Raw genomic sequence first — 25,767 nt, 5'->3', positions numbered from 1 at the left:
AGTCTGCATTCTAATTGCTCGAGTCTGCTCCTCTGACTTCCTAGTGCGTTGTCTAATTCTGTTATTTTATTGTTAATCTTTTGGATTTCTACATGTTGTCTCTCTATGGATTCTTGCAACTTATTAATTTTTCCAGTATGTTCTTGAATAATCTTTTTGAGTTCTTCAACAGTTTTATCAGTGTGTTCCTTGGCTTTTTCTGCATTTATCCTAATTTCATTTGTGATATCATTAAGCATTCTGTAAATTAGTTTTTTATATTCTGTATCTGATAATTCCAAGATTGTATCTTCATTTGGGAAATGTTTTGATTCTTTTGTTTGGGGGGTTGGAGAAGCTGTCACGGTCTGCTTCTTTAAGTGGTTTGATATGGATTGTTGTCTCCGAGCCATCACTGGGAAACTAGTTTTTCCAGAAAATCCGCTAAAAAAAAAATGCAGTCAGATCCCTATCAGAGTTCTCCCTCTGGCTCAGGCTATTGAGATGTTAATGAAGCTGCCTGGGGAGGGTGGGGGAGGGAACAGAGAGATAGGAGAGTAGCACCTCAGAATATAGCCAGAGTTTCTTGTCTTGCTTGGAATGACTATTATATCTGAGATTCCCGCGGGCGCATCGCCTATGTGTGCTGGCTGTGTGGAGATTGCCCCCGGGGGGTCTGGCCCGCTGGAGTCACGGTCAGATCCTCCGCTTCCAGCCCCACGCCCAGCGTCAAGTCTCCCCTACTGGGACGGTGCACTCTCGACTCCAAAATCAGTCACTGCCTCCCGGGGACTTCTCGTCCCTCCAGCCGCATGGCCGTGCCGCCTCTGAGAACCAGTTGGGCCTCCTCCCGGGGTTAGTTTAGATGGGTGGAGCAGGTCCCCGTGCTTGTGCCATGACCGAGTGTCCCGGCTGGGACGCTGTTCTCCCTGCTCCAATACCAGTCACTGCCTCCCGGGGACTTATCCTACCGGCTGCGTCCCACGCCGCCCGCACGACCCGGCTGGTCCCCTTCCCGGGGTTAGTTCAGGGGGGTGGAGCAACTCTCCGTGTTTATGGCGTACCTGCGTCCAGTCCAAATCCCTGCGGGACAGTTCCCCGGCTCGGATGCTGCTCTTTCCGCTCCAAGACCAGTCACTGCCTCCCGGGGACTTCTCCTACCGGCTGCGTCCCACGCCGCCCGTGGAACCTGCTGGTCCCCCTCCCGGGGTTAGTTCAGGAGGGTGGAGCAGGTCTCTGTGCTTGTGCCGTACCTGACTGGTACGCTGCCTCCAGGCTCTGGAAACAATCACTGCTTCCCCGTATTAGTTCGTTCTCCGTCTCTAAATCTGTGTTTGATGTTCAGGGTTTGTAGATTGTTATGTATGTGATCGATTCACTTGTTTTTCCGTGTCTTTGTTGTAAGAGAGATCCGAGGTAGCGTCTGCCTAGTCCGCCATCTTGGCTCCGCCTCCTATTTTTTTAATATAATTTTTATTGTGCTTTCAGTGAAAGTTTACAAATCAAGTCAGTCTTTCACACAAAAACCCATATATACCTTGCTACACACTCCCAATTACTCTCCTCCTAATGACACAGCCTGCTCTCTCCCTCCGCTCTCTCTTTTCATGTCTATTTCGCCAGCTTCTAACCCCCTCCACCCTCTCATCTCCCCTCCAGGCAAGAGATGCCAACATAGTCTCAAGTGTCCACCTGATCCAAGAAGCTCACTCCTCACCAGCATCCCTCTCCAACCCATTGTCCAGTCCAATCCATGTCTGAAGAGTTGGCTTTGGGAATGGTTCCTGTCCTGGGCCAACAGAAGGTCTGGGGGGCCATGGCCACTGGGGTCCTTCTAGTCTCAGTCAGATCATTAAGTCTGGTCTTATGAAAATTTGGGGTCTACATCCCACTGCTCTCCTGCTTCCTCAGGGGTTCTCTGTTGTGTTCCCTGTCAGGGCAGTCATCAGTTATAGCCAGGCACCATCTAGCTCTTCTGGTCCCAGGATGATGTAGTCTCTGGTTCATGTGGCCCTTTCTGTCTCTTGGGCTTGTAATCACCTTGTGTCCTTGGTGTTCTTCATTCTCCTTTGATCCAGGTGGGTTTAGACCCATTGATGCATCTTAGATGGCCACTTGCTAGCATTTAAGACCCCAGACACCACTCTTCAACGTAGAATGCAGAATGTTTTCTTAATAGATTTTATTATGCCAATTGACTTAGATGTCCCCAGAAACCATGGTCCCCAGACCCCTGCTACACTGGCCTTCAAAGGATTCAGTTTATTCAGGAAACTTCTTTGCTTTTGGTTCAGTCCGGTTGTGCCAACCACCCCTGTATTGTGTGCTGTCTTTCTCTTCACCTAAAGCAGTTCTTATCTACTATCTAATAGTGAATGCCCCTCTCCCACCTTCCGTCCCTCTTCCCTCTCGTAACCACAAAAGAATGTTTTCTTCTCAGTTTAAACTATTTCTCAAGTTCTTATAATAGTGCTCTTATACAGTATTTGTCCTTTTGCAACTGACTAATTTCACTCAGCATAATGCCTTCCAGGTTCCTCCATGTTACGAAAATGTTTCACAGATTCATCTTTATCGATGCATAGTAACAGCACTGGGTAGCACTGGGAGTATTCCATTGTGTGAATATACCATAATTTACTTATCCATTCATCCGTTGATGGGCACCTTGGTTGCTTCCAGCTTTTTGCTATTGTAAACAGTGCTGCAATAAACATGGGTGTGCATATATCTGTTCGTGTAAAGGCTCTTATTTCTCTAGGATATATTTCAAGGAGTGGGATTGCTGGATCGTATAGTAGTTCTATTTCCAGCTTTTTAAGGAAGCACCAGATAGATTTCCAAAGTGGTTGTACCATTTTGCATTCCCACCGGCAGTGTATAAGTGTTCTAATCTCTCCACAGCCTCTCCAACATTTGTTATTTTGTGTTTTTTGGATTAATGCCAGCCTTGTTGGAGTGAGATGAAATCTCATTGTAGTTTTGATTTGCATTTCTCTAATGGCTAATGATCGTGAACATTTTCTCATGTATCTGTTAGCTACCTGAATGTCTTCTTTAGTGAAGTGTTTATTCATATCTTTTGCCCATTTTTTAATTGGGTTATTTGTCTTTTTGTAGTTGAGTTTTTGCAGTATCATGTAGATTTTAGAGATCATGCACTGATCAGAAATGTCATAGCTAAAAACTTTTTCCCAGTCTGTAGGTAGTCTTTTTACTCTTTCGGTGAAGTCTTTGGATGAGCATAAGTGTTTGATTTTTAGGAGCTCCCAGTTATCTAGTTTTTCTTCTGCATTCTTAATGAGGTTTTATATACTGTTTATGCTATGAAGGACATCGTTTTGACTGTACCATCTCTTTTTGAATAGATTTTTCTTCCTACTTTGCTCCTACTACCTTATATTAATCAAGAAAATTGAAATAGAATGTTTGTGGAAAATACCTTTTTGTTTGAAACTTATGCTGTTAACAGATGAGGCCATAGATAATACATGGCACAAACTGGTTAACTTGTTTCAAGGAATTTTGTGCAATCTCAAAAAAGGAAAGTGTTTTTCAAAGCTTTGAAAACATTGCGAATCCTTCCCTATCTTGAAATTGTGATGGTCATGAATGATGTTCAAGTCCAGTCAGCTACTACCGATATATTTTCTTAGTAATTTCGTTCAACCAGGGTCCTACAGTTGGTAATTCAAGAGGTCTAGTTGAACGATTATATTCTTTTCGTTAATGAGGTAATTGAACATATTAGCCACAGCAGAGCTAGGAGGTGTTGTTCACTTAATGAGACCTTTTTTTTTTTTGTATATAATTGATTCAGTGGGACACATGCACTACAATGGTTTAGAAGAGATGCTCTTTTCTATATACCCTGGATGTGTCTTCCCTCACAGAGTTCAACTCATTTCTAGCTTCCGACTGGCTTCCAGGATTTCTTGATATTCCTTGGTTTATAGATGCTTCACTCCAATCTCTGCTTCCATCAACAAATAAGACTCTCCGACCTGTGCCTGTGTTACTACGCCTATATTTCCCTCTTCTTATAAGGATGCTAGTCATTGGATGAGGACTCACTATAGTCCTAACTTAATCTTATCTTAACCTGAATACATCTACAAAAATTCTTTTTCCATATATATCACATTCACAAGCACCAGGGATTAGGACTTGAACATAACTTTTTGGCAGACATAATTCAACCATAACAGAAGGGTAATACAGTTCCATAATATGAAACTATGTATTTTTGTCCCTGATTGGCCTGGCCTTGGAAACCTGCTGAACAATCCCTGAAACAATCCCTTTCACCAGAGAAGAAAAATGCTTTCGTTGCCATGTGCACCCATGGAGCCAGGGCATGTATTAGCAACATCTGAATGGGCTGGAAGTGCGGGATGATTTTTTGTTAAAAAGTAAAACTGAGGTACAGTGACTTTTTGGGGTGGGAATGCTGGACAGCAAACCTGCAAATATCCAAAACAATTTACCATTAGTAGATGCCTACTTACTAAATCTTTACATGCTCTGTGTTACTGGGAACAAATTATAAATTAAAAACAACAACAACAACAAAAAGGAATTAGAGATCCTTTATCAAACACTAAGATCAGTGGTTGCACAATGGTTAAGTGCCAGCTGCTAACAGAGAAGTTGGAAGTTTGAACCTACCATGTGACCCCATGGGATAAAGACCTGGCCATCTGTGCCCTTGAAGATTTAAAAAAAAAAAAAAAAACTCACAGAGTCTATTCTGACTTACAGCAACCCTATACGATAGAGTAGAACTGCTGAATAGGGTTTCAAAGGCTGTAAATCTTTACAGAAAGCAGACTCTCACTTCTTCCTCCTGGAATGGCTGTTGGCTTCAAACTGCTAACCTTTCATTTAGCAGATGAGAGCTTTAAGCACTGCACCACAAGGACTCCTCCTCCATAGAGACTTAAAAAACCTGCTGCCGTCGAGCCCATTCTGGCTCATAGCGATCCTATAGGATGGAGTAGAACTGCCCATAGAGTTTCCAGCCTAGACAACCCGATACGGCAATTCTGTTCTGTCACATGGATCACAATGAGTTAAAAATCGATTGGACGGCACCCAACAATAACAACAACCATCAAACAACTAGTTTAGACAGCAAAACCATACGTTTTTACGTCCAAAAATCTTATTTTAATTACTGTCTCCCCAGGGTCAGTTTACCTAATAAACGAAGAAAACATGTGGTTACAGCATCAACAAAACGGGGTCATGGACTGTCCAAAGCAAAGACCCACAAACGCCGAGTAGACAGGACACAAGGAAAAGCGAGCACTGCAGTGGAAGGGAACTGGCAGGGCACTAAATGAAACAGACACCATTTTATGACACCATTCTATATGATAAAAATCATATCTTTTTCATTTTTGGACCTATTGGGTAAAACCTCACATTCAGCTCTCTGTCATTGGCCATATAAGAATGAGCCAGTGGCACCATAGTCATGTGACTGTGACACGCACAAATGGAACAAGAATATACTTCAGATTAAGCATACTTTTGTATTTGTATCATCCTCTTTGCAATCACTCTAGCCCTCGTCAGGTATCAGCAGTAGTCCAAAAAACTGTGAAGACTTAGCGTCAAAGGGGTGAAAGTGAGTGTGCAAGTTTTTAAGTATTATTTCAAGATGAAAAATACTCCTGGAGATCTGAGAAGGGTCTACCAACAAACATCGTCTTAGACAAATGAATGCAATTATTTCTGACTGCCTTTTAAGTCCTATTTCTTTTGACTCTCTCGGACCTGAAGAACAAAATTTCATATTCCAAATCAATTTTAAATTATCGAACAATATCATTAATATCGCATGCAAGTAAAATTTTGCTGAAGGTAATTCAAAACTGATTGCAGCAGTGCATCAACAGGGAACTGCCAGAAAGTCAAGCCGGATTCAGAAGAGGATGTGGAAAAACGGGTATCATTACTGATGCCAGATGGATCTTGGCTGAAAGCAGAGAATACCAAAAAAATGTTTATCTGTGTTTTTATGACTATGCAAAGGCATTTGGCTGTGTGGATCATAACAAATTATGGATAGCATTGCAAAGAATGGGAATTACGAAACACTTAATTGTGCTCATGAGGAACACGCACATAGACCAAGAGGCGGTCGTCTGATCAGAATAAAGGGACACTGCGTGGTTTAAAGTCAGGAAAGGTGTGCATCAGGGTTGTATTCTTTCACCATACTTGTTCAATCTGTATGCTGAGCAAATACTCCGAGAAGCTGGACTATATGAAAAAGAACGTAACATCAGGATTGGAGAAAGACTCATCAACAACCTGTGAAATGCAGATGACACAACCTTACTTGCTGAAAGCAAGCAAGACTTGGAGCACTTGTTAATGAATATCAAAAGCCCACAGCCTTCAGTATGGGTTACATTTCGACACAAAGAAAACAAAAAATCCTCATACCTGGACCAATAAGCAACATCATGATAAATGGAGAAAATACTGAAGTTTTCAAATCGAAGGATGTATTGCACTGGGAAAATCTGCTACAAAAGACATCTTTCAACTATTAAAAAGCAAAGATGTCACTTTGAGGAGTAAGGTGCTCCTGACCCAAGTCATGGTATTTTCAATTGTAACATATGCATGTGAAAGCTAGACAACAAATAAGGAAGACAGATGGAGAATTATGGTGTTGTCAAAGAATACTGAATATACTATGGACTGCTAGAAGAACCAAGACATCTGTCTTGGAACAAGTACAGCCAGAATGTTCCTTAAAAACAAGGATGGCGAGACTTTGTCTCATGTACTTTTGACACATTGTTAAGAGGGTTCAGTCCCTGGAGAAGAATATCATGCAAGATAAAATGGAGAGTGAGCATAAAAGAGGAAGACCCTCAAGGATATGGACACACACAGTGGCTTCAACAATGGACTCAAACGTAACAAAGACTGCGAGGGTGGTGCAGGCCTGAATGTGTTTCATTCTTTTGTACATAGTGTGGCTATGAGTCGGAATCAACTGGGTGGCATCCAACAACAACAACATGTGGAATAATATACTGTAGCATTTTTATCAGACCAGTCAAGCTATTCAAGATTCAGAGGTAAATTTATAGACATGCACGGAAATCTACCAGTCATTAACAGGGTGTTCACCTAATTTAAGAGGAAATTTTGAAAACACAACAAAACAATTCTGTCAAATACTGATTATCAAGCAGTCCACCATTGCAGAAGCATTAGAAATGACTAAGTGACAGAAGTGATCCCAGAAGTGTCATTGAGTGCCAGAGATCAATTTCCTGTAACCACATACTACACCATTATTGACACACTTGAAATCCGCATGAAAAGAAGGGCAAAAGTATATGAAGTTTTTTCAAACAGATTTTCCTTCTTAAACAGTATGCACATTGTTTAAGAAGCAATAATGCATGAAGGCATTCAAGAAATTAGTGCAGGCTTATCCCAATGATTTAAATAAAAATGGTTTATGGAAAAGTGACACAATTTCATTCTTAAATGAGAACTAAGTTTACAGATTCAGGAAAGACAAATTTTACTCATGTAGGCATGTATGATTCCATAATAGAAGATAAAATACAATGCACATTTCCCAATATTGAAATTGCTTTAATATATTTGTAACTTTCATGGTTACAAGCTGCACAACAGAATGCTCATTTTTGTCCCTAAAGAGACTCAAAAACCCTCTGTGTACAACGATTCAAGAAAGACTCGATTCATTATCCTTATTAAATACAGAAGTAGATACTGTTCAGCAGCTTAATTGTGATGAAATCATTGAAGAATTTTAACAGCAAAGAATAGAAATAAATTTTTTTAATTATAATACATTAGCGATGCAGGAACTGTCTAAAAATATAGTAATTTGTTGTAATATTTGTTTTCTGATCATTACATTTTGTTTTATAACACCTTTTATTTTTTCATTTATAATTATAACATTTATTTTTATGATTTTATTATGAAACAAGCATCAAAATTGAAGTAAGCACCATTTAAAGCAAAATTGGTAAAAGTCAATTTTCTGTTGTGGGAGATCAATAGAATTTTACAGTGATTGTTGAATCAACTAAGTTTACTGACTCATATTCAATGTGGAACGTTGTTTTTGTAGAAAATGTGGTATATAGTAAAACTCTTAGTACTCCGCATCTACTGAAAATTTTATAATCCAGTGCATTTCATTCTACTAAAATTGCATACTCCACTTTTTCATTCAATTGCTAATATTACAGTCATATTTCAAAAGAAAATACACTCAGTAGTGAAGTCACTCCTGAGCTTCACCCTTCAGTCAAATATTGGACAGGTCTATAGGGCCGACAATAACACACCTGAGGAACCTGCTTCATAGATCAACCATGTATACAAGGCTACGGGAACACCAGCCCAAAAAGCAAAGAAGAGAAGGCAGGAAGGGACAGGAAAACTGGACAAATGGAACCACGGAACCTTGGGTGGAGACGGGGAGGGTGTTGACACATTGTGAGTTTGGCAACTAATATCACAAAACAATTTGTGTATTAACCATTTAATGAGAAACTAATTTGTTCTGTAACTGTCACCTATATCACAATAAAAAATAAATAAATTAAAAAAAAGAACACGCCCTCCCTAAGGGCCCCTCCCTGCCCTCACGGAAAAACATTCCCTGATCAACTGTCAGTTCACTACACCTCCCACATCTGGCTCCTTCTAGCCTTGCTTACTCTTCCCTATAATGAAAAGCCCATTTCTGCCTGACCTTTGAGCTGCTTACAGAGCCTCTGTTCTATGGTAGGAGAATTTTCCTGTATTGCAGTAGTCCTCCTCCCCCGATTATAACAACCCTTTTGAGTAAAGTCTGCCCTTACAAAATAATAATAATAATTAATAAATGCCTTATTCTGTCAGAAGAAAAGGCTAAATAAATAAAGTTGGGGCTCACTTTGGAAAAAAAAAATATAATAGCAAACTTATCAATACATCCACACCTATTCCAAAGCCCAGGGGTCCAAAAGAAGCATTCAAGAAATCTTCCCATTGTAGAAACAATTTCTCAATTTTCCAGAACTGAAGACTAATAAAGTCCTTACCCTTAAGGCAGCGTTGAAATTCTCGAGGGCTGAGAGGTTCTTCCTGGTAAGCAGTTGTCCTGGAAATAGGACAGTTTCAAACAGGGACTCACAGTGTCTAGGGATCCTTAAGCCCTTAAAACAGGTGGTATTCCTTAACCCTTACAGTATCCCTGCCCCATGTACCACCTCCATTGGACTTTAAATCAGTGACCTCAGGTTCCCAAGAAATCTAGTCTAGGGCCAGGCCTATCCAGACCAGCACTTCACATAGCTCTGCCAGCTGACTTAAGCTTCTGCTCTCTTTTGGTTTTCTTATGAATTTAGCTGGGTGGTTGTGAGGCAGATCAATGATATGCTGCTCCTCGGACTTCCAGGAGATGTCACACCGTTCTTAGATGAAGGTAAGGAAGTATAAATACGGCTGCAGAAGGCAACAACAATTTAAACACTACTTACCCCCCCCTTTTTTTTTTTAACCCCCTAGTTGGGAAGAATTGGCAGCATATATAGCGCCCTGGTCCTTCCCTTTCTAACTAAGGGGCTCATCTTGGACGAGGGGCCTAAAGAGCAGTGTTTACCCTTAGGTTTCTGTACTTTTCAGGGAGTTGACCACACTAGTCAACACCTGGAGGCATTTTGACAGTTTATCCAGAGAAAAATCAAGTCCTTCAAGAAAAAAAAAAAAAAAGATGGAGAATGGCAAAAACAGACAATGGCAGTGCCCTGTCAGTAAAGGCCAGTGAAGAAAGAAAAGACAGGTATCAAACAAGGATGCAAACCTTAGCACAAAGATCAGCTTGTTCTGTCTTGCTGGGCTTTATTGCTTAAATGGAAACCTATAATTTCACCCTTATCACAGCCTCCCCTTCAACATGACCACACTCCAGAGTTACTTCCAATCCCAACATAGTGGAAACCTGTATCAGATTCCTGAGAGACACATGGGTAGGAATGGAGCAGTGGGCCTCAGTCACTGCCCTAGCTGAGAACCCTGCACCCCTGGTACACCTGGCTTCCTAGGACGAGGCTCAGGGCCGTTTCTCCTCTGATACCTCTACTCTGGCTTGCAGAGGCCACTCTGCCATGGAGCCTTCTCAAGAGGGTTGGGGTCTGTGTTGACTGTGCTGTTTCACCACCAGTATTCGCAGAGGGCCCATCTCCAGATCATTCTCCAAATTCTCTTCCGCAGAAGAGGAAGAGGAGGAAGAAGAAATATCCGTGTGTGCAGGTTCTGCTGCCTCCTCCTCTCTGGGACCCTTCAGGGGCAAAAGTTGAGCTGTGGGTTTCAGCTCTGGCTCTGCAAGTTCTCTGCTGTGACCTCTGAGGTCCGGGTTAGAGGCCACCAGGTGGGTCCAGCTGAGGGAGAGCAGCAGAGGCAACCCTGTCACAGTAGCCAGCAGCAGGTGTAGGGATGGCAGGGGGCACAGGAATGGAGTGCCCAGAGGAAGCCCACTGGTGACACATCTAGTAACTGGCCCCAGCAGAGAGCAGCAAGGAGCACCGAGGAGGGGGCTGGGGTACTCCCTGGTGAAAAGCTTGCGCAGCCTCTCCACAGCCACCCTCCAGACAGCTGGGGGCACCCACTTGATTCCACCTAGAAATGCTTTAGCTGTCTTGCCATTCCAGAAATGAACAGATTTTTTTATCCTCTGATGCTCTAGAACAGAAAAGGGCAACAGCTGTGTTATAATTAGTTCTTTATTGTGGGGATAAGGGTTCTCACACTCCCAAAAGCAAAACCTCAGTGCAGCCCCCTCTGCTCTGTCTGCCTAGCTTCTCGTGCACGCTACTCCCTGGAGAGCCTTCAGAACATTCCCCTCACCTGCTCCATATTTTACCATCCCTTCCTGGTGGACTTGAGTGAGCCTGTCTCCTGGACTACAAGATTACCTGGAGGGACCCATTCTTTCATGTCAAAACCAAAATGCATCCTGGGGTAGGGGAAGGGAAGTATAAATAAATAAATAAATAAGAAGTTACATTATGGCTCGCTAAGACGTGTGTGTGTATAAAAGCAAACCAAACCCGTTGCCCTCCAGTAGATTCCAACTCATAGAGACCCTATAGGACAGAGTAGAACTGCTCCATAGGGTTTCCAAGACTGTAATTTTTATGGAAGCAGCTGCCACATCTTTCTCCCGCAGAGCTGCTGGTAGGTTCAAACCACCAACCTTTTAGTAGTTGAGCTCTTAACTACTGTGCCACCAAGGCTCCTATATATATATATATACATACAGATATAGATACATAGATAGAGCTAGAGATATAGATGAGTGTGTGCGCATATAACTCACATATTTCCCTGAACGCGTGAGCAAGCAGAGGAGGGGGCACCACAGACTATCAGTGTTTAGGGCTCTCATGCCTTAAGCGGGCCCTGGGTCCCTCATTTGTCTTCTAGAGCCTGGAACACGTGGCCATTCGGAAGGTGAAGGATAGAGGAAAACTCCTGATTTACTATCTTGCAACAGTTCATTCATTCTTTCATTCAACAGACGGATCTGCTGTAGCCTACTCTGTGCAGAATCATTGTGCTGAATTTGCAGATTTACAAAGTCTCAGTCTTATTTCTTGTGGACCTCCGGCTCTGTCCAATAGGTGTGCACACGGGAAGTACATGAAACTCCAGGAAGACAGCGAAGGTCAACGGAGCCGTGATTACAGATAAATTACTGACAAGGCCAAGCGGCCAAGTCGTTAATAAAACATTACCGTTATTAAGTATAGGGGTCTCTTCCCACCCATCCTCCCAAGAATGGGGAGTAAAAGTCCTTGTTTGTGTGTGTGCCCAACTTTGAAGTGTTAGGTATAGCCGCCCGCCTGGTGCTGCCTCAAAGGCTGTGGTCCTCTTCCCAGCTGGAGCGACCTCAGTGCATCTTCGGCAGCCGCCACCAACCTCACCCAGAGCGGCCGTCGGAACAAGCCGGCAGGTCAGGACGCTCGCGCTCCCTCTGCTGGACGTGTTCCTGGCTTCCCCCCGGGTTCCGCACCTGAGCTCCTGCCCCGGGTCCTCGCTCCGACGTGCGCGCGCGGCCGGAAGCGGGGAGACGGCGTGAGAGCGGCGGCGCCGCGGCAAGGCGGGTCCGAGGGCCGCGGTTCGCGTCCGAGCGAGCGCTGGAGTCCCCGGCACGCCCTGCGCGCTTGCCCGGCAGTCGCGCCCTCCCCGCGGCGCCCCCTCTCCCGGCGGACCCCGACTCACCCACGGCCGCTGTCTGCCGAGGCGCAGGACCGGGGGACGGAGGATACCTGCGAACGGCTCAGCTCGAGGTAATCACGGATGGAAGGCCGGGCGGGGCGTCCTCGCCGGGACGCAGGACCTGGCAACTTGAAATGCGGACTCCAGAAGCGGCACACGCTGCTCAGGGCAAGCTGCTTCTGACACGAATTTTATTATTGCGCTTCTGTTTTAAATAAGTTAATTTAGAGAAGGCAAGAATGGCCCCTTGGATGGTTTTGGGTTGAAAAAGTAATCTTGAACGTTTTAGCATGCTGTGGTTACTTGAGTAAGGATATTTATTACAGAGACCCTTCAATTTAATGTAGTTGTGAAGACAGTTGCAGGTTAGCTGTCGCGTTCCAGCACCCGTGTTATTAATCAGCTTCGAGAGCATCTGTCGGGGAACCTAGTGGTGACAAAACCGGTCTTTGATGATGGGTTTTGCATGTTACACTCTGGCGCCATGACCCTCACCAGATTGATAGATTTTGTGTGCCTAATTTGAGTCGCTTGCATACTGCAGTTCTCCGCTTTTTCCTATCTTAAAATATTCTCAAGTGCTGTTTCACTTTGTGGACGTACTTTAAGTTCAGGTAAGTGTGTCTTTTACTTTCCCTACCCAATAATCATGGCTCAATCATAAATATATTAACTTTTAAAAGAAATGAAACGACTCTACTCACTATGAGAACTTCCGAGTTGATCCAGTGCCTAATTTTGTTGTCTTGATTTAAATAAATAAATTAACCCAGCTAAAACAAAAGAGACCACCTTTTATCACTCCATGCTATTTTTAAAGTCTCTTCTTTGCAAAATTCTGATATTAAGAAGAGGGACCATCCCTTTATAATTGTTTAAGATAGATTTTAAAAAAAAAACTTGTAATTGTCTCTTCCATGTATTTGTTAAATAAACCACATCCTCTGTTGCCTTAAGACCTAGCTAGAATTTTGTAGCATTTACAGGGAGGTTTTGGGTTACAGGGACTGGTACTTGATACAAGGCATTTTCTCATCCTTTAGTAATTACTCTGACTTGGAAAACCATTTGGACCTTAAATTTATGTAAGATGGAAGTTTGACTTTAAAAAAAATAAACATTTATGGCAACATATGTCATCTGGAAGAATTTTGAGAGAAATACTCATTTAAAAATATGTAAAAGTCCATATTAAAATGCTGATACTTAAATATGGAAGCATGGGTGAAACTGGTCAAAAACACGTAGACGTTCTTTCTTTGCCTTTAGAGAGCCACGTTAGAGCAGAATGATGTCAATAATTTTTGAAATGTCTACATTGAAAGTGCATTTCCCCTTCTTTGCTCCCATGGGTTTCTGTAAATATTAAAAGAGCTTCGAAAAGAAAATGGAGACTCTTAATTATCAAGAGGCTTCTCCTAACAGAAACTTGTCTGCTCTTTTTCTGTTCTCTCTAGTTACCACGCTGTGTATCTTCGCTATGATATTCTAATTGTTTTTATTTAGGTCTTGTTGTTAGTTGCCATAGAGTCCATACCAATTCATGGTGGCCTCATGTGTCCAGAGTAGTACTGCTCCATAGGATTTTCAGCTCTTTGATCTTTCTGAAGCCCTGGCTCTCCCAAGGAGCCTCTGATTGGGTTTTAAACACCAACCTTTTGGCTAGTAGTTGAGTACTTAACTGTTTGCACCACCCACAGACCATTTATAAAAATGTTTGTAGCAAACACTGAGGGCTTATTTTCTTGCATATGTAAAATGTTGATACTAAACTTGTCTTTTTTTTTTTTTTTTAGGATTTAAAAATTTTCTCCACAGTATTTAAAATAAAGGACCCTAATAAAATAATAAATTAAGTTAATAAAATGTAAAATAAGAACACTTAGTCTAAAGAGATTTGTTATTTAATTTGGTCGATTTATAACATGGCATTCTCTTTTAGTTAATTTTCTTGGGAAAAGTAGCAAATATCTGAATAATTTTGATAAAATTTAGTTTGCTTTAAATACAATCATGATACTATTTTAATACATTTTTCTGTACCATTCATCATGCAGATAATGATGAATTTTTATTTATGAAATAGACTTTAAATTTTATTATGAAATAGAATCTAAATATAAAATGGTTAATGTGGGTTTAGGCAAATCGTGATTTATTTTTTAATTATGGGATATTTTACTGTATAACTTTGTTCTAATCAAGCTGTGTCTCGGTTACTCTTTGGTACTGAGAGCCAATTTTTGAACTTGAAGATGTGATGGTGTGTCAAGCACAGTGCTAGACTTCAAGAATATAGAGGTGAAGAGGACAGGTTCTACCATGGATTGAATTGTGTCGCCCCAAAAATGTGTATCAACTTGGTTAGGCCATGAGTCCCAGTATTGTGTGGTTGTCCTCCATTTTGTGATTGTAATTTTATGCTAAAGAGGATTAGGGTGGGATTGTAATACCACCCTTACTCAGGTCACCTCCCTCATCCAATGTAAAGGGAGTTTCCCTGGGGTGGGGCCTGCAACACCTTTTATCTCTCAGGAGATAAAAGAAAAGAGAAATAAGTAGAGATTTGGGAACCTCATACCACCAAGAAAGCAGCACCAGGAGCTGAGCATCTCCTTTGGACGCAGGTCCCTGTGCCTGAGAAGCTTCTTCACTAGGGGAAGATTAAGGGCAAGGACCTTCCTCCAGAGCCAACACAGAGAGAAAGCTTTCCCCTGGAGCCAACACCCTAAATTCGTACTTGTAACCTACTGGACTGTGAGAGAATGGATTTCTCTTTGTTAAAGCCATCCACTTGTGGTATTTCTGTTATAGCAATATTAGATGACCAAGACAGGTGCCTACTGATGCTTCCTGTTTGCTTAAGAGATTTATCATGCAGAAAATAGTTTGACAAACTACCGTAACTGGAACATGCCACACTAGGAAGGTAGAGGGTGATGTGTGAATGTATAAGAGCGACCTGACCTGATCAATTTGGGGAGTCAGGGAAGACTTCTGAGGCAGGGACATGAAACTTAGAGCCACAGAGAGGGAAAGATGAAGCCAGAGGACGAAGTGGGGAGAAAATTTTCATAAAAAGAAAACGTGATATGAGAGGACGCTGAGACAGAAAAAGTTTGGCTTGAACTGAAAGAGGACCCGTTTGCCTGGAATTTAGTGGGGAGCAAACTATACAATCATCGTGGAAGAAATGAGAGAAGGAAGGAGGGATCCATCACAGAGGTTCTTGTGGAACCTTTATAGCAATTTGTGTTTGAATCAGCAGGTGAAATAGCCATTAATGGATTTTCAGCTGGGGAGAAACAATGACTTCAGTGCTGCATTGAGAAAATGCATAGAGGTGACCAGGCGTGTTTACAGTGAGATGAACTGTTACAGTATTTGAAGTAAGAGTTATGTTGCTGGATAAGGAGAGAAGCACACTGAGTCTGAGTTTTAGGAAATGGAAATGAGAGGACTTGGGGGTTATTTAGATAAGCATATATGAGAGAGAAGGAAGAGTCAATAATTATCCTGATTCTGGGAATGAGCCACTGGGTGGTATCTTAGTTACCTATTGCTGCTGTAACAAATATCACAAGTGGATGGCTTTAACAAACAGCAACCTATTCTCTCACAGTTCAGGAGGCTGGAAGTTCGAATTCAGGATGCCAGCTCTAGGGGGGAGGCTTTCTCTCTCTGTTGGCTCTGCGGGAAGGTCCTTGTCATCAGCTTTCCCCTGGTCTAAGAGCTGTTCAGCGTAGGGACTCCTGGTCCAAAGGGCACACGCTCCTGGCTCTTCTTGCTTGGTGGTGATGAGATCCCCCTGTCTCTCTGCTCACTTCTCTCTTTTATATCTCGAAAGAGATTGACTTAAGACACAACTTAATCCTGTAGATTGAGTCCTGGTTCATTAAAATAACTGCCTCTAATCCTGCCTCATTAACATCATATAGGTAGTATTTCCAACACCTAGGAAAATCACATCAGATGAGAAAATTATGGACAATCACACAATACTGGGAATCATGGCCTAGTCAAGTTGATACACATTTTTGAGGGACACAATTCAGTACATAACAGGTGGTTATGGGAAGTTTTAAAGAGGAACAAGTTTTAAGTGGAAGATCATAAATTCAGTTTTGAATAATTTAAGATTGTTTGTGACATGATCCTGCTGGTGACAAATAGTGACTGGCATGCAATATGTAGGGGCTCAGTAAATGTGAGTTGTTACCATATCATCTTCAGTTTTAGTCTCAGAATACAGAGGTCTTAGTTAGAAATAAACATGTAAAAGTTATAAGTTAATGGGAAACTTGATCGTAATGGAAGCCACTGGCATAGGTGAGGTTGTCTATGGAGAAGAGAAGGCTTGGTAATGGTTATAACTCCAAATAGGTTTCCTCCTTTGCTCTGAGAGACCCACCTGACAACACATCTCTGCACCAAGAGTCAGCCACCTGCACTGTATAGAACTCTACAGTTATTCTACAATGCTTTTTCAATGAGCACTGCATTTTCACGGCATTTCTTAGACCTCTTACCCAAATGCTCTGCATTATTCAGTATTCACTTCAAGCACCATCTTCTGTTTGAAACCTTCCCCAACTTCCCTAAACTTCATTGACCTCTCTCTCTGTCCTCAAATCCTGTACCACACATACTCAAAACTGCATATGTTAGTGTTTATTTTATACTGTTATGTAATCTTGGCTATTATATCTCATACTTCTTAGTATTATTTCTCTAAAAAGATTATAGAAGAACCCTACATGATATTATTTTTGTGGCTTTATTAGGCACCTAGTATGGCATGGTATGCAACAACGATAGTATGGCACTAAGCCCAAAACAAGTAGTCAATCAATGCTTCCAGTCCAGTGGTTAAACGATTGGTTAATATTTTGGGGTGGGTGAGGATTTATATGTTACTATGGCAGCATTTCTGCTTTATGGTGGGATATTACAGGTCTGTTGTCCTAGCACTGAATGCAGCAGAATTAAAATGTTTACGTATATGCCATCTAAAAAATCCTCGACAACCTCAATCTTTTCTCCATTTATCATGATGTTGCTTATTGGTCCAGGTGTGAGGATGTTTGTTTTCTTTATGTTGAGTTGCAATCCATACTGAAGGTTGTAGTCTTTGATCTTCATCAGTAAGTGCTTTGAGTCCTCTTCACTTTCAGCAGTCAAGGTAGTATCATCTGCATATTGCAGATTGTTAATGCATCTTCCTTCAATCCTGATGCCCCATTCTTTTTCATATAGTCCAGCTTCTCAGATTTTTTGCTGAGCATACAGATTGAATAAGTATAGTGAAAGACTGTGAACCATTCCTGACTTTAAACCACACAATATCCCCTTGTTCTGTTCGAACGAATGCCTCTTGGCATATGTACAGTTTCTACATGTGCACAATTACGTGTTCCGGAATTCCTATTCTTCACAGTGTTATCTATAATTCGTTATGATCCACACAGTTGAATGTCTTTGCGTAGTCAATAAAACAAAGGTAAACGTCTTTCTGGTATTTTCTGTCTTCAGCCAAGATCCATGTGACATCAACAGTATATCCCTCGTTCCATGTCCTCTTCTGAATCTGGCTTGAACTTCTGGCAGTTCTGCTGCAACCACTTTTGAATAATCTTCAGCAAAATTTTACTTGTGTGTGATATTAATGATATTGTTTGATAATTTCTGCCTTCTGTTGGATCACCTTTCTTTGAAATGGGCACAAATATGAATCTCTTCCAGTGGGTTGGGTAGGAAGCTGTCTTCCAAATTTCTTAACATAGACGAGTGAGCACCTCCACTGCTGCATCTGTTTGTTGAAACGTCTCAGTTGGTATTCTGTCAATTACTGGAGCCTTGTTTTTTTCCATTGCCTTCAGTGCAGCTTGTACTTCTTCCTTCAGTACCATCCATTCTTGATCATTTAGTTTCTCTTAAATGGTTGAACATCCATCAGTTCTTTTTGGTGCAGTTACTCTCTGTATTCCTTCCATCTGCCTTGTTCAGTATTTTTTCTATGTAATCAGCTCTTTCAGCTTGAGAAATGCCTTGCGTGTTCTTCCCTTTTGGTTTTCTAACTCCAGGTCTTTGCACATTTCATTATAATATTTTACTTTGTCTTCTCCAGGTGTCCTTTGAAATCTTCTGTTCAGCTCTTCTTTTTCATTGTTTCTTCCTCTCAGTTTAGTTACTCTAAGTTCAATAGTGAGTTTCAGAATCTCTTCTGACATCCATTTTGGTCTTTTCCTTCTTCCCTGCATTTTTAATGGCACTTTGCTTTCTTCGTGTATGATGTCCTCGATGCCATTGCACAACTTGTCTTCATTCGTTAGTGTTCAGTCCATTGAATCTATAAAGGTTACAGTTAAGAAAACCCTATGGAGTACAGTTCTGCTTTTAATTTACGGGCTTGCCATGAATCGGAACCAACTCAATGGCAATGGATTTGATTTCGACTCTAGGTTTAGGCTCTTGCTATACAGATTCTGTGAGATTATCAATGTGTGTTCTTTTGAGATGCTTAATTTGTTGAATTTTGGTTTTTTTTTACACAGAATGAAAAACTAACAAAGAAGTTCAGAGGCTTCACAGGGTGATTATGTGTAACAGAGATGCCCAGAAGAGAAGCTGCTTAATTTTCCACCTCTATATGGCTTCCTGGAAACCGTGGTGGCGTAGTAGATAAGTGCTCTGGCTGCTAACCAAGAGGTCTGCAGTTCGAATCCGCCAGGTGCTTCTTGGAAACTCTATGGGGCAGTTCTGCTCTGTGCCATAGGGTTGCTATAAGTCAGAATCGACTCGATGGTGGCAGGTTTGGTTTTGGTTTATATGGCCTCCTAGTGATGCCCAAACAGTGCAGGCTCAGGAGAAGGTTGCATCTTTGTCTCTGCTTGCTCGTACATGCCCTCCCCTGCAGAAGAAGGAGTGAAAGCAACAGGTCAGCCCACCCTAAGGCTTTCAGAGAGAATAGACACATACCAGAACTCAGATGTAGCTGTTGCAGGAGCAAATTGCAGTAGGAACAGTATCTTTAGAGAGTTCATGTCAAAGACTAAATTTGGCCACACTAAAGAGAGGTGTGCAATGGAAAAAAAAATGCAGAAAACCTTGCTCTCAGGAGAATCTTAAGGCATCTAATCCATTTAAAGGTATCAGAACACATCCTGCCCTCAGGGACATATATTGTAATGCCTTTTGTCCTGAGGAGGAAATATGAAGAGATTGGGCTTTTTACACCTGCAAAAAAGGAAAATAACCCTGATGGCTTCTTAATATCAGTCGTAAGTGTTGGAGGCAAATAGGTCTCACAGCTCTACATCATCACAGCTAAAAGCATGTGGCACATGATTTTCACTTGTGGCCTTTGGAAGCACACTGCAGTGCTATCTGGAATGTGAAATGTTACCTTTTTTTTTTTTAATCCAGTCCAAAACACTTTGCAGAGATACACCAAAAACCAGACCTGTTGCCATCAAGTTGGTTCCGACTCAGCGAGTTTATGGGACAGAGCAGGACTGCCAATTAGAGTTTCCAGGGCTGTAAGTCTTTACAGAAGCAGACTGCCACATCTTTATTCTATGGGGCAGCTGGTGAATTTCAGCCACAACGTTTTAGTTAGCAACCACACGTTTAACCGCTGTGTCACCCAGGCTCCTTTTCATAAATTTAAATCTAAAATTTAAATTCACAAACTTAAATCTAAGATAGGCATACACAGATAAGTATTATTTATAAGCAAATTACAGAGTTTTAAAAATGCCATATTTTTAGGCATTATTGATATGAAATAATTTTAATTTCAGTAATACATTTCAATTATTCCAGGTTATAGATGTATTTGCTGAAATTAAGCATAGCTGGATGGATACGAGGAGCCCTGGTGGGACAGTTGTGAAGAGCTTGGCTGCTAACTAAAAGGTGTACAGTTCAAATCCACCATGCACTCCTTGGAAACCCTGTGGGACAGGTCTACCTTCTACGGTCTCTGTGAGTTGGAACTGACTTGATGGCAACAGGTTTACTTTTTTGGGCATAGATATGGACTTGCCCTAGCGAATGCTTTAAAAATGTCAGCTTTTTAAAAATAGGTTTATTTGAGAGACCTTCAGATTGTTTGGGCTTTTTACTTGGCAGGAAGTTGATGTACCACAGATCTCAGATCAATGGTAGAAATAAACAAAGATACGAGGTCTCTTGCTAGAAATAAGTAGTCGCTGCCTGTCAGACTTTTTTTTTTTTTTTAAATCTCATTCGGCTGTAAAATATCCTCTACCCTACTGAGAAATTCATCTTCCTGAAAATTCCCTCTCTTGCCCTGTTCCCCCTCTGCTTAAGAACTCGTAATGATTCTCTCTTGTCTGTCACGGTTACAAAGATCCTTTTTATGTATTTATTTATTTGGTACTTAAATGTCTGGATAGTTTGCATGCTACAAGTCTTACTATATTTTTAATTTGTTACTATTTTAATATTTTTACAGACATGCTCTTTGCTTGTACTCTTTATCAGACAACTCCTGACCCGTTACTGTGTTCAGTGCTGCTATCACAGAGTTCCCTCCACCTCCGAATCTAAATCCTACTTGTTTTTCAAGGTCTGCCCCAATTCTGCCTCCCCTTGGTTCAGTGCACTGACTTCTCCAGTTACTGTGGTCCCTTTCTTCTCTAATCTCATTACAGTCATTTGTCTCTACTCAGCATGTTGTCCATCATTCTAGTTCCAGTCTCTTCTTTATAATTCAGAACTCTATATATTTATGTATACAAGGTGTTCTGCTGTAGCAGTTGTTTTGGAACACGAATTTGATCCCACACCATTGGTATATCAGAGAACAGTTTGAGCATAATGCAAATTTTATGTATATGTGTATGCATGATTCCATCTGCAAGAAACACTGGCTGAACAAGAAAACCGCACTGAGGTGAACTAAGCCACGTAGGATTACCCAAAACAGACAGACACACACACCCCTCAAACTTCTATTAGCTACTGCACTTCACACATGTGTTATGAGCCACACCCATGAACGTTTGCTATTACAATATTCTGTCACGTTTGTTACCCTCCTGCCACCACTTTACAACAACTCACAAGCTGCAGCCCTTCTGATGCCCGCTTCCACAAGCAAATCTCAGTTCTTTTTCTAGGTTACAGTGCCGTATTGTAGTACTTATGTATTTCTTAACCATTTAACATCTGTACGATTGTGCTGCCATTTTTAGTATGTTCCTGTCTTTATGTGTCATTGATAGTTTTGATTGTTGGGCCCCTAATCTCCTGTTTCCCATAAACCCTCTGGTTTTTATTGCAGTTTTACATAGATCAGTGAGTTTTAGCAATGCCTATGAATATTGGATGTCACATTATGACAGAGCTGACTGCGTATGTATATATGCACATTTTATAAGTATTTGTTGAATGTGTGACCTGAAATATATAATTCATAGAATAAATGATGGAATTATTATAATGCTTAGAGATATTTGTTTCATTTACCTATTGCTACATAGCAAACTATTTAAAAACTGAATGGCTAAAGCAACAGCATATTAATATTTGTCCTGGTTCTGTGGGTTCCTGGGACCAGCTGGGCAGTCCTGTTGCTATTGCTTGGGGTCTCATTGGTTGTAATCAGATGGCAGCTGGGGAATGGGAGCATCTGAGGTTCAACTGGCAAGCTATGATGGAATTACTTTCCTGTCTCTTGAAGTAGCCCTGGTGACCTCCCCTCTCCATCTGTCATATCCATGTGTTCTTCCCAGAGTGGTAGCAGAATTTTTCACATGGAAGCTCAGGGCTCCTCAAAACAACCAAAAGGTAAAACTGCAAGGTCTTCCTAAGCCTTAGACCTAGAACTGGCACAGCATGTCTGCCTCCTTTATGCTAAGTAGTCACATGGCCAGCCCTGGTTTTAGGAGAGGGGAAATAACTGTCATCTCATGATGGAGGAAATGACAAAGAATCTGCAGCTATCTTTAATCTATTACAATATTCTTCACCAATAACTTTATAGGTAATAGTACTAGATTTTAACGCCAGGAGGGATTTAGTAATCATTTAGCCTACCATCAGCAATTTATGTGAAAGGGCAATGGAGCAAACCTTCACAGTATAAGGCAGAACTAGAGGTATGACCCTGTCTTGTGTTTTTTTTTTTTTCTTTTTGTAACCCTTGGGAAACTGCCTAGAATATAGTAGGTAATCAGTAAATACTGGTTGACATAGACATTTATTAATAAACACAATATAAGATTCTAATAATAGTCTACTTTAAGAAGCCACCCACATTTCTAACTTGTTAGAAACATGCTTGAATCTCCCAGAAGTCATTAAGATGTTAATGAAATTTTAAACTATAATACAACAGGATATTTCAGGAAGTTTTAGCAATTTTCATATAACCATCATGCTTTCTCCAAGCGCACACACACAGACACAAATGGAATGTTACAGACAGTGAATATAAGGTAGATAATAATTTTATTTTATTCTTTAGGAATTCACATAACACTCTCCTGGTCTCGTACCAGAGGTCTTTGTGCTTTGAAAATTGTTTGACTGCTCATATTCATCTGACCCCAAGAATTTCCTAATTCAGGAGAAATTCAACTGCATAAATACACACTTAGAAAATTTGGCTAGGGAACATAGTGGTTTTTTTTTGGTGTTGTTTTTTGTTTTTAATTACCCAAAGGGAATGCTAATGAAAAACAAAACAAAACAAAAGGGAAATATTATTTTTCTCCTGAATTTAAATATAAATGTATTAATAAATTTTATTATATATACAAAAAAAAAGTGTTATATATACAACTTAACATTAAAAAAAGGGCTTAAGTGAGGCAAGGCAACATAATGAAACGTTTGCAAACTTTCTTGACTTTTAAGTATGTGTAATAAGTTAAAAACAGATAGGTTGGCTAGGTATTACATACCTTCAAGATTACAGAAAATGGCATATATTATCCAGGTACCATTACTGTGATCCTAAATCTTGAACAGTGCACAAGTACCAGCTCTTTATAAAGCTAGGACTATGGGGTGTGTGATTGCGTTATAGGAGGTTACCACAGCCCAGAATTCACTTCAAGGTTAATGGAGTTTTATGGTTGCATTTTTCTCCTTCATTGGCTTATCAGCTATAACTCTTGAATTTATTATTACAGGGTCTAATTTTGGATTTATAATGTACATCTTTAACTGTCATGGTCTATTCTCAAGTGATGGTATACCGTTTCTAGTATAAGTATATTCGACACTTTACATTTTTTCCTATATGTACACTAACACAGCTCATCCTTTCTACCAAAATTTATAGCAAACTGTATACTAGAAAGTGCCTTCTGTTATCTCTTTAGAGATGTGTTTAGAGTTAGGAGGACACAGTGATAATGAGGCATTTCTTTGTGGTAGATCACTGAAAGAACAAGAATTGAGCACAATTCATATAATTTAGCAGTTTTTTAAAATTATTTTTTATTCAAGTAATAGCAGGAATTAATTTCCCACTTTTATGTACTAAGTTTAACAATTCTTAAAATGACTTAATTTCTCAAAATTCATTGTCATTGTTCTCCTTGCCAGGCAGATGAAAATAACGGTAGCTTAAAAAAAAAAAAAAAAAAATTTTTTTTTTTTTTTTTACGGCCAGGTAATGAATTTACTTTCTAAATTATTATCAACAAAATAAAGGAAATCATAGCTCTGTGACTCACTGGGAAGAGAGGATAATCTTTCATGCTCCTAAGAGGGTAACATGGTTGGTCAAGTGGTGTGATCTAGCACATCCATTGTCCGCCTTAGGGAGGCAGTTCTGTGAGAAGGGAGAAAAGAGCTCTCCAGGTATTGCACCGAATACATGATCATTTTCAGTCAACTATTTAATAAGTTTCCAATTGTTATGCTTTTGGAATTACAACAGTTTTAACTTATAATTAAAGAGCATGAATTAAAAGACAAAAAGCAGTTGATTAGGACTGCAACACAGTCACAAGCTTCTGTCCCCATTGCCATTGCCATGCTGTTTTTATTTTCTTCCTTTTTTTTCCTCCTCAATTATCTTCTCTTTCTCCATGAGCCTATTTGTCCATCTATCTCAGTTTTAACTTCCCTTTTCCATGGTGTTTTCACCTGATAATCTCTACACCAATTACCGCACTTAAAAAAAACCCTGCTCCTCTTTTTATTTTAATAAGCATGCTACAAATAGAATGGTATGTTTCCTGGTTAATAAATGAAGCTCTAGTGCCTATGTTTTCATAGAGCTACGTAAACCTTGTAAACTTGGCTTACGGGAATCTCAGTGGTAGTGTAGACAGAGAAAGGCTTATGCAACCTCTTTTAGGAGACTGTTGATAGTTGCTTTCTAGTCGATTCCGACTCATGGTAACCTCAGGTGTACAGCATAGAACTGCTTCTTAGGGTTTTCAAGGTTGTGACCTTTCTAAAGCAGATTGCCAGGACTGTCTTCCAAGGCACCTGTGGGTGGGTTTGAGCCACCGGCCTTTCATTAGTAGTCCAGCACTTAACCATTCGGGCCACCCGGGGACTCCTTTTAGAGAAGATATCAAGTCTGTATGTCCTGTATCCCTTCTCAGTTTAGTCCCTGTTCTGAGGAACCCTATGGATCACAGCTTTTGCAGCTTAATGACTATGTAACTTTTCACAGTTCTGTCACAACTTGGAGTATGATTCCTCCTCTGTAAATATGAGAATGAAAATAACCATACATCCTAGGTCACATTTTTTTTTTTTTTATGAGAATGCAACAAGCATGTGGATGTGAAAGCTCTTTACAGATTATAGATTTGTTTTCATCAGTTGGTTTATTAATTTTTTGGTTTGTAAGATGTGAAGATCTACTCATTTCTAAGGTCTCTATCAGCTCTAATTAACTATGTGAGATCCTCTAAAACATTACTAAGGGAAGCCCAGCATCCGTTGACTTGAACAGAGTAATTATACGGTAAAATGGAATGAGCAGAACATCCTCTTCTTTTGTGAATTGTTGTTGTGGTTAGGTGCCTTCCAGTAGGTCCCTACTTATAGCCACCCTGTGCACAACATAACAGAACACTGTCCAGTCCTGCACCATCCTCATGGTTGTTGTTATGCTTGAGCCCACTGTTGCAGCCACTGTGTCAATCCATCTCATTGAGGATCTTCCTCTTTTTCACTGTCCTACTTTACAGAGCATGATGTCTGTCTTCAGGGACTGATCCCTCCTGATAACATGTACAATGTATGTGAGACGAGGTCTTGCCATCTTCATTTCTAAGAAGTTTTCTGGCTGTACATCCTTCAAGACAGATTTGTTCATTCTTTTGGCAGTATATTCAATACTCTCTGCCAACACTGTATTCAAAGGCATCAATTCTTTGGTCTTCCTTATTCCTTTTTCAGCTTTTGCATGCGTACGAGGCGATTGAAAACACCATGGCTTAGGTCAGACGTACCTTTTTCCTCTAAGTGACCTCTTCGCTTTTTAACACTTTAAACAGGTCTTTTGCA

The 25,767-nt window shown here is 40.7% G+C and overlaps 1 protein-coding gene across 1 annotated transcript in view; it reads left to right on the top strand.

Annotated features, from left to right (window-relative positions):
* The first annotated feature begins 10,986 nt into the window (after positions 1-10,986).
* The window catches only part of LOC126077516 (uncharacterized), a 121,886-nt gene continuing 107,105 nt past the window's right edge, over positions 10,987-25,767 (top strand). The window contains exons 1-3 of the mRNA XM_049887055.1: positions 10,987-10,998; positions 11,464-11,704; positions 12,058-12,329. Coding sequence (XP_049743012.1) covers positions 10,987-10,998; positions 11,464-11,704; positions 12,058-12,329 — 525 coding nt within the window. The remainder of the gene's footprint in view (positions 10,999-11,463; positions 11,705-12,057; positions 12,330-25,767) is intronic.

This window comes from Elephas maximus, chromosome 5 (genome assembly GCF_024166365.1).
Source record: "Elephas maximus indicus isolate mEleMax1 chromosome 5, mEleMax1 primary haplotype, whole genome shotgun sequence".
Lineage (NCBI taxonomy): Eukaryota > Metazoa > Chordata > Mammalia > Proboscidea > Elephantidae > Elephas > Elephas maximus.
Note: the sequence above shows the minus strand (reverse complement) of the source record. Positions and strands in the feature narration are given on the sequence as shown.